At 26.9% G+C, this 10,628-nt stretch overlaps 1 protein-coding gene across 3 annotated transcripts in view; it reads right to left on the bottom strand.

Annotated features, from left to right (window-relative positions):
* Positions 1 to 3,947: 3,947 nt before the first annotated feature.
* Positions 3,948 to 10,628, bottom strand: part of LOC111624122 (heparan sulfate glucosamine 3-O-sulfotransferase 5-like) — a 50,575-nt gene continuing 43,894 nt past the window's right edge. For all 3 annotated transcript variants that reach the window (XM_023366908.1, XM_023366907.1, XM_023366906.1), the window contains one exon: positions 3,948 to 5,702. In XM_023366908.1, the coding sequence (XP_023222676.1) occupies positions 4,616 to 5,686 (1,071 nt within the window). In that variant the 5' untranslated portion in view covers positions 5,687 to 5,702 and the 3' untranslated portion in view covers positions 3,948 to 4,615. The remainder of the gene's footprint in view (positions 5,703 to 10,628) is intronic.

Raw genomic sequence — 10,628 nt, 5'->3', positions numbered from 1 at the left:
GAATTCATAAACATTATTCCTTTTTGTAAAATCAAAAGGTAAACTAAAAGTAGTTTATTATTCTAATTTGTTAGTGTTAATAAATAATACATGATTATTTATTTGCTGTTATTTATAAATAAAAGAATAAACTTTTAAAATATATATACTGTATATATTTTTTTAACTTTAAGCATATTCAATTATTAAGTGTTAAACAGTAATTTTAAAATTTGATTTATGCACATTAATTTAATTGTTAAGAAAAATAATTTTCTTTAATTGTTAAGAAAAATAAACTTTTGGATCTGGTGTCTTTTGTAATGTTAAATCAGGCAAATTATAATTCCTGAATTTTCAACTGGAAATTTGACATTAATTATAATTATTTATGTATTTTCATTAATTTTTTTAACTGCTAAAATTAAAATAACAATAAATTTTAAATATTTTTCTGTTTGTTAAATTTATGTTCATTCTTCTTTTGAAAATTATCAAATATACAAATGTTATTTACAGAAAATGAATAAAATTCTGTGTGGAATAGTGCAAATTCAGCAGTTTATGATTTATCATATTTTATTTGATAAAATAAAATATGAGCATCAAGAGAATAAAATAAATAAATCATATTTTATTTATCAAATAAAATATGATTTATCACATTTTATCTGATAAATAAAATATGAAGTGAAAGAGAATATATCAAACTATATACTTATATAAAACAAATATAAATTAGGTTTAATTAATGATATCAGCATTTATAAATTAAGAAACATATGTATTTCCCATTTGAATAACTATAAAATATTAAATAACATTTTAATTATTATTGAATTTTCAATACAAAGGGTATTCAGTTGAAGATCAATAAAATTAAATTGTATTAGTTACAGTATTAAAAATGTTGCTATTTATTACATTTCCTACTTGTTTTAGTAAGATAATGATTATTCCTGCATATTCTACATTATGCTATGTTATAAATGATTATTCATTTATAATATAATTTTAAATATTAAATTAAAATTTTTTTTATAGAAATGAATAACAGATGTATTGTTAATGGTTAATGTATTGCAAAATGTATTGCAAAATGTATATTGTGGAAATATATAGAGTAAAATTAATAAATTTGAAATCTTGAGTTGTATATATAGAAATATTTTATAAAGAAATTGCTATAAATAACCCAGGGTTTGAAGTTTATCAGTTGTATATATTTGCGCAAGAACAATTTACATCTTTAATGATAGTTCTATACATAATTCAGAACAAATCATCATTAAATAATGATTATTCATTATAAATCTGCTAGCATTTGAAATGTTTATATACAAATGAACTATATATTATTTATTTGTATAAGAATATATTGTTTGCATTGTATACAAGTAGCATGTATACGTATATTGTAATGTATACAATGAATAATGTATTTCTATATGGAAGCAATGAAAAGAAAACTTCGGTATTTTCCTCTTTAGAGAAAAACGAATATTCTTTATCTTTTAAGTTTGCAATTGTATAAAGTATTCCATTTATATATTTTGTAATTTTTCAACAACTTGTATTTATTTTTAATTGAATACCACTTTCTTTTATTTTAATAAATTGTCGTTATAATTCGTTAAATAAAAATGTTAACAGCAATACAAATTAAAAAAAAAAAAACAAAATCAATTTACGCCATTTTTATTTCGATAACAGCGCCAATTGTAACCGAGATCTATAAACATAAGGTCAGGACACCAATGTTCCTTATGGAGCCGCCATTTTGGATCAACAGTTCCAAGATCATAAGTAAAGGTTTTAACTAAATAGGTTTCAAAATAAAAATCTATGTCAATGGTTCGTATAATAGAAGGTAAATTTATTTAGTTTTATAGAGAATTTAATAAGTATATTTAAAAAATTTATTAAACAGTAGACAATATAAAATATTTAAAAGAAATCTCAGTTAGTAGCACGATACTGTATTTTCTAATTTCACTAAAACTGTTACTTCAGAAAATACATGTTCACACTGAATGACAGTATATACAGGAAATAGCATTATTTGAATCAAAATATGAATTTATAAAAGAAATAATAATTATAAAATATGCACTAAATTTCAGTTGAAGTTTTCTTATCGAATATATTAGAGCAATCTTGTATGGCTGTTGTTCTTGATAAAAGAAAACATCAACTAGAAGAAGAAAATAATTTTCTGTAGTCTTATATATTTTTTAATTTGAAAAAAAACAATGTTTAATGTCCTAAAAACATTTGTTAAACCAAGCTGCACTTATTTGGAGTTAATTCTCTTTCTCTTAGTGGGTTTTTTCCTTATTAACTTCACACAGCCTCGAATTCTCAGTTAGTTTCCATTTATCAACAAGAAATCCAACTAATTGAAATCGAAAGAAACAATCAGCTTCGCTATAGAAACACGGTACACATAACCTCAAGAGGATCCAAAATGGCGACTGCCGCAATGTATTACGGTATCGTGTCTAGACCTTATGTTGTTTATAAACCTTGCTTGTAACAACAATAAGTATCTTCTTGATTATCAAATATTATGTAATAATTTTATTATTTGATTAAATTTAGAATTACATTTAGAATTATTTAAAAGAAAATAAATAAATAAATAAATTTACTTACTTTAAATGAAAATTTAAAATATCTAACTCAAAAATTCTCATAAATCCGAAATTGCTTTCCTAATTCTTTCAAAAGTTTCTTCCGAAATATGTTTTCAATTGCATGAAAGTAAATAAATTATTTAAAAAGTATTTCGTTTTAGAGGATTGGATACTAAATTTCAACTTAAAAAATTGATAAGAGATAATTTCATTCGTTAGCCATTTTAATAAATTAATTTAAAATTCTGACGACATAGAATATTTCTTCGTCTATCCTATATTATAAATGAGAATAACTTCATTTTTTTTTTAATTTATTAATACAGAAGATAATTTTTATATAAAAATTTATTTACTAAAAATCTTATCGAATTAGGTTATATTTTGTATCATTTTAGTCAAATAAATTATCATTTTTGTAACCATGTCATATATATAATTAGACTAAGTATAAAGGCTCTATATCATTCCTAAGGTCACTAAGTAGTTTCATTTCGCAATAACTAGAGAGATTTCGATGAAATTTGATACATAAACTGACAAAAAATATATATTATCGGTACCATTTAAATTCGTGTACATCAGATGATTAGGATTTAAAAAATTCAAGAAACTTCCGACAGTTAATTTTTTTTTCTTTCTTGTTTTGAGTATAAAAATATATAATATAATATAATATATATATAAAAAAAAGTCAACTAAATTCCTTAACAGTTAAGGAACCGACTAATAAATAACTTTCATGCTTTTATTTAAAATTTAATTTTGTAATTACAATTCTTTACAATTTTTTATTTATTTATTTTTTTTACAATTTTTAATACAAGTTTTTACATTGATTTTAACACTTAAAAGTCATCGAGAAAGATTTTTTTAAGGGCTTTTTATCTGGAATTTTTTTTCCGATTTTGTAAATATATGACAAATTGTTTATATAGATTNCTTTTTTTTTTTTTTTTTTTTGGCCAATTAGACCTGAATGTAGCCTGCGACATAGTGAAGGACAGAACTGTGCAAAAGAACTCTCAATTCTACACTCTCTGCATTGGTATAAATATTATATAATGTAGAATATAACTTTAAAATTTAACGAAAATAAAAGATTTAGCAATTTTTAACACGGACAAAATAAAAAAAAATTATTATATAATTGCAGAGATGAATTTAATTACATATATATATATATTGTACATATACAAAAACAATGCATGAAATATATTAATAATTTTCTGAATTTTATGAATTTAGATTTAAAATAATTAATTATTCATGTCTTTTTTTTTTGTAGAATATTTAATTTTATTTATGAAATATTCGATGGGCTAAATTCCATTTTTTTTTTTTTTTTTTTTCCTCTGTAAATTTTAACACAAACCAGCAGCGTAATATAATCTATTGCAGTGTGAAACAAACTGCTTATACTGTACATTATTATAATCTTTCCAATATGGAAGAAACATCTAAAAATATACATAAAATCTTATAAAGACAAATATTAACACAACATAAGCTGCTAGATTACATATTATTCTAATGTTAGACTATTCGTCGCCTCTTTAATTTATTATTGTTATTATTTTTTTTTTTTTTTCGGAACTTCTTAGTTAAGTTTGGCAAAAATAGGAAATCTGAGTGTAATGTCCTGACAGGCGAGATGTCCAATACTTTAGTTTATAATGAATTTTCTAAGTAGCAATGCAAATATTCCGCAATTATGTAGAAAACAAAACAATGCTTAAATAGAAAATGCTAAAATACCGCGACTAAAATCATTGTATATCTCACCCTAATGGACACCACTCATGGAATTATTGTAAATCCATTGAATTTTTTTTTTTACCAAAATCATGTTAATTTAGGATCGATTATATAAATTTAGATGTAGTTATGCAATTGAAATTAAATTGCTTGGATTTTAGGAGCGAAATGATCATATTGCACTGTAAAATAACATTTTAAAATCTTTCGTGAGGGAATTTGTAAAATTAAAGAGCTTACAATCACTTTTCAGGCCAATTAAATTGCGTACCAGAAGTTCTATAAAAGTCGTGATTATAAGGAGCATAAAATCGTCTTAACTTATGAATGATCTCATTAGAAATTTCAGGATGCTTTCTTCCTTTGCTGTCGTTTAAACATTTATCAGCAGTTTCATTTCTGACACAATAAAAACCTTTTGTTTTATTAAAAACAAAATGATCCCTGGTTATTCTATGATTTATACCTAAAAATTCTTCTATCTTCCTCATTTCGAGATAAGGATCTTTAATGAGGAGGTCGCCATCCACTACGTGAATCTGATTCCTAGAAAACAATTCTAACCATCTTCTAAAATAGATAGAGTACATGCTGATACGAACTGCTTTATAGCTGGTATTGATACTCCCATCGGACTGGATAACCAAATCTTCAAAAGATGCGATGCTTCTATCTCTTCTCGCCTTATTGGCCGCTAATTGAGCATAATCCGAAATTAGTCTTGTAACCGGATCTCGAACTATCAACAGTAGTTTAATGGTTTCATTCATGGAATGTATGCGCCATGGTACACTCTCCGTGATAAAATAAGCGGGACTCTTTTCTAGAGTTATTTGATCCGGGAATGAATAAGGCATTTTTCTTCTATACCATTCCAGACCCAATTGATATTTGGAATCGTCGTCGAAAAAATGGACTTCATCTGTGGCTTTCTGTATAGCCGGGTGTATATTCAGAAACTCTAACAAGGCTCGCGTGCCACCTTTTCTCACGCCTATGATGATGCATTGTGGCAATCTTCTTTTGGTTCTAGGAAATCTGACGTGATCTCTCGAATCTGAAGGTATGTCTGAAGCCTGGTTATAAGAGGTGACACATATTATTGGCGCGTTAGGGAAATATCCTGCATAAACGATCCTTAACGCGATCAAAAACGACGTAAAAAACAATATAAAAAAAGCTGCAAATAATTTCCCTTTGGTCAAATAACAGTTCTTCTTAGGTGTAGATGCCGCACACGTTGGGATTCTAGTATGGGGAGAGTATGTAGAATAAGACCAGGATAATGGAGTCACCTCTCTCGTCGTGGTCATGTTGGCTTCGGCCCATCTAAAAAAAAATAATTAAAAAATATTCTTTTAAAAATTTACCATTAAAAAAATCAACTCTTCCATAGAATATTAAATTCAGAAAAGAGTAATTATCAAAATAGTTTTGTATACAGAACCAATATTTAAAATGTCAAACATTTAATAAACAATGTTAAGTGGATTACGAATAATAAAATATTTACGCATCAAAACATTTTTGATATATTGTTTGGCGTAGGTTTCTACAGTTACAACGTTGTAGCGGTAGGTAAAAATAACCGAAATCGTTCCTAATTGAATTTAGTCTTTTATCCATACGTAAGAAAATCGCTAGTCCGAAAATAGTTTCTGCTTAATATCAGGTAAAAATTATTATTTAAACCTTTATTTCTAACACGAAAATATGTATATATATATATATATATTTATACATTTCGAGAACTATACTAAAAATTCATTACGATTTTTATAACGGTGCCACCTATCACCCATTCGTACATTGGTTGACCTTGGCCTGGTTTGTACACGTATACAGCGTGTGCGTGACGTAATCGAGCACACGTCCGTTGGAACACTTCGAATTATTTTAATTTTTTATAGACATCACCGTTACCCGGACGATCAAAAATTAATTTATTTTCTTCCTCTTTTTTTTTTTAAATGGAAAGAATACACTCGTACAAATGGCTTCCTCCTTCGCCATATATATATATTCTTTACTGATAGATTATTATCGTATATTTTTTAAAATTTGAATCGGTTTTAAAATTAGCCAAATGTCTAGTGTAATAGTAACATTTTAGTTTATCTGTAGCGTTGTAAATATATCTGATGAAGGGTGCAACGTCCACCAGTTTCGATCACGTCGAGTGAGTAGGAGTGTGTGTATGTGTGTGTAAAGAGTAATAAAAAAAAATACCCTATTTTTCTAATTTTTTTTTATAAAGTAGAACTTAAAGATAGTCTTTCGACATTCCAGAATCGAAAACAGATACCGTACTTTGTATTTTTTTAAAAAATATTCAGGAATTCGATTATACTGATACGTCGAAAAAAATATATATATATAAAAAAATTATCAAAAATCGCTTAAGTAGTAAACGATTTTTGTGAACAGTTCTTTCAAGTTTTTTTAAATAATTTTAAGTAAGAAAAAAAAGAAAGTATATATATATATAAGCTTATAGAGGCATCGCGGAAGATGGTCGATCCTTAAAACAAGCAAATGCTCTATAAATTATTAGAATATAAATAAAGAAGAGTTCGTGTTTAGTGCACGACCGTATATATATATATATTTTTTTTAATGTAAGGTTATTAAATTAACATATTCTTCATTTAGTTAGATAGAGAATGTAATACGATGTTAACAAGCAGTTGTTTGTCTCCGATTTCGAGGAAGTGTTTTGATAAGATTACAATTAAGCTTAATTTTTAAAAAGTGTATGTGTAAAATGACGAATTATTTCCATATATCGTATAAATTGTTATTTCCTTTTCCAACATTTAAAGCTAGGAATGAAATTATTCTTCAACAGTTAGAACTAATAATCCACGCCAAGTTTAATGCCAAATATTTTTAAATGAGCCTAATAAATACTTGATGGAATCTTAATTGCTAAGTATGGAACTGTTAAATCTTATTCATTGTTATCAAACGCTCATAAATATCTTGTCACAACGTACAGAACGTCGATAAAAGAAAAGAAAAAAAAACAAAACGTGGCATTCCGGTCTGTACTGTACTTCCTCCAAACGCTTACAACTTCACTTTATATAGAGTTTTAACGCGAAAGGGATATATCTTTCTTCAACCACGCGTTTAAAGGTCGTCCAATCTCGACACCCCGTCACGATAGACGAGTCATTTATCTGATTTGTAACGAAGGGTGGTCGTCATATTTTAAACTTTCTTTTTTCCTAAATAAAAAGGAAAAATATCTCTCGATGACAACAGTCTAACAGAGCCTTCATTGTAAACTTTTCCCAGAATAAATAAGGAATTTATAACAAAAAAAAAAATANTATATATAAATTTTATAAACGTTTCTGTAATTGAAATATATTAGAATTGAATTTAAAAATTCGTTAGAAATTTTACACAATTGTAGTCTCAATGAGGGGTTTAGTTAAAGTCTTTTGTTAAGTAGCTACCGGAAAAATGAATATTTTAGTGAATTAAAGAGGAGATAATTCATTAATTCCTTCCTCTTTACGTCATTTTATCGTTGAATTTCGTTACAGATTTCGATTTCAGTGTAGACCGAATTTTCTTGGATTACAATTGTTCAAACAGTTAATCGGATCAATCCTTCCGATAGAGAAATAATTAAATAGATAAAATAATTTTTAATACGATCAATTTTCGGTTGAATAAAGTCGTCGAGCGTTCATCGAATCGTCTTTCGTGACAACTGGGTGGAGCGCTGTCATTAGAGTCACACCCGTTTGGCACCCGTTCTCGACACCGCCCTCCACTGTTGACTACAGCTTCTACATTTCGCCGGTAGGAGCCGTTTGATCTGTAAGTTATATAGTCATTAATGATCCGATTAATAAATGAATTTGTGGGTTTTCCACTACGGGGATATGTAAACCCACGCGCAAAACCATTGTAGTTCGTAATAGTACACTTAGCTTTTTTTTTTAATATTCATACAGCGCTTATGCAAATATAACACGGAAAGTTGTTAGGGATGCGGAAGTTGTAGTTTAACACTGCCTTTTTTTTTAAAAAAAAAAAAGCCTGATTAATAGCAATTTAGAGGCTAAGTTCTTTAACTTTTTCAATTTCTTATTCAATGCAAATAAACGAGAATATTATCACTCTACTTGCTTTAAGCAACGTGATCTTTACAAATCTTTTTAGATATAATCATTTTAATTATTATATTTTCAGTAATGATACACTCAGTTCACGTTTCTGTTATAATTTAATATAATTTTTTTTAATATAAAACACTAAAAACTTATTTTTTTTTCTTTAAATACAGTGTACAATCGACCCTCCTATAACACTGTTGATAATTCCGTTTTATATGAATTCCATGTTGTACGAGTCACTTAGATTTTACAAATATGTGTGCCGGGCTGTGGACGGCTCACGTATTTGTAAAATCTAAGTGATTCGGACAACATGAAATTCATATAAAACGGAATTATCAACAGTGTTATAGAGGGGTCGACTTGTATAAAAATCATTTTACCGGAAGATAGAAGTAACGTAGATTTTTCCCTGGCAAAACTTAGGGACCTTACCCCTGTAAAATTAATGTTATTTTTACATAGAGAAAATAAAATCGTTAAGACTTTTATTAATAAAGAAGCCTTCTACGTATTCATTTCTTTAAAATGACTACAGAGACATTCTAAGAGGCAAATGGGGCCCGAGATAGAGCGGACTCATTTTCTCTCTTAGAGGGTCTCTGTAGTCATTTTTCGGGACCCCATACAAGCTCTTGATAGCCACTCTGTCTTTATACCGAGATTTAAAAGGTTATAAAGCGATTAATACTGCATTCTAATGCTTGAAATTTATAATTAAGCTGAAATAAGATATTTAATAGTAGTGTATAAAAGTATTCTTCTGATATAAAATTGACCACTTGGAAAACAAACTAAAAACATTCTAAGTAAAGAAGTAAACTAAAAATTACTTTCGTAGATTTAATAGATAATGTTAAGAGTATTTATACTATCACAACTAGACGTAAACTAGAGATCTTTCAAGTTCAACTGATGTATATAAACTCTAAGATGAAGATAAGATCTTTATTCACATAACAGATATATGAACGAAGATACCATCCCAGGGAAAATCTCAAAAACTGTGTGTTTTTTATATTCAAGTTATAAACTAAAAAAATAATTCAAATAATATGTATTTTCGAGTTTTTTTTAAATATTTTTATTTAATATTTAAGCACTAAAGTATGCGATGGAAGCAATTGGGTATCTTATCAAAGAGAAATTTAATATCCCTACAAAAATTTTTCGTAATTTTATTAAGGAACCATTTACTTCGATCGTAACAAAATAGCCTATTGAATTCTATTGGAATTTGGTGTAAGTTTGACCAAAAATTCTTTTGTTCTAGATTAAGTAATCTGTAATAGAGAAAATTGACGAAAAGAAAAAAAAAATATGTCATTTATTCGATAGACTTTTTAAAAAATTTGTCATTTTTCAATTGTAAAGAATATTAATCGAAAAAAAAGGATATACCCTCGACAATAAATGTCACGTAAAAACGTCACCCCAGTCTACAACCATTGTCAACATTTTGAAAGAAATACATATTTCGCCCTTCTGTTTAGTGACAAGAACGTAAAATTGGAGTATTTTACGAGTAAAAAAAAAAAAACATAGAATAGTAAATGTAAAAACCTAAAAAGTACAAAATAAGAAGAATCTTTATATACTGCGGAAGAAGAATCTACCTCTACGTCACCAGAAAAAATCGACTACGTTAAAAGTCACGATATTGAATATGTAAGTACTTGGATACGGATTACGTTCAAGCCCGGATTTTCGAAAAGATTTTTAAGTGAAGTGAATAATATTTCCATGAAAATAACTCTTTTTTTTTTTTTTTTAACGAGTTTACAATTGTTATAATTATAAATTTTGACATTTTATTATTGGAAAGATGAAGAAAAGTGAGAAGAGTAGTAGTAGTAGTTTAGATCTATATTTGAATAATGTAAAAAGTCTTCTCTAAAAGGTAGAAATTCTTCGGTGGTCTCAAGAAAAAATAGTCATATATGTAAATTTTTGAATATATGAATAATAATAAAGAATTATTTAAGCTATATTAAGTATATTTATATATTCTTTCAAAGCAAAAATATTGATAGTGGAATATATAAACGAGAAGTAAAATATATATATGGGTATTGAAACTTGTAGATGCTCAAGCTCTATGTGATTCTAAATCTTATCTTTT

This window comes from Centruroides sculpturatus, unplaced genomic scaffold (genome assembly GCF_000671375.1).
Source record: "Centruroides sculpturatus isolate CEXI.00-Female unplaced genomic scaffold, Cexi_2.0 scaffold214, whole genome shotgun sequence".
NCBI lineage: Eukaryota > Metazoa > Arthropoda > Arachnida > Scorpiones > Buthidae > Centruroides > Centruroides sculpturatus.
Note: the sequence above shows the minus strand (reverse complement) of the source record. Positions and strands in the feature narration are given on the sequence as shown.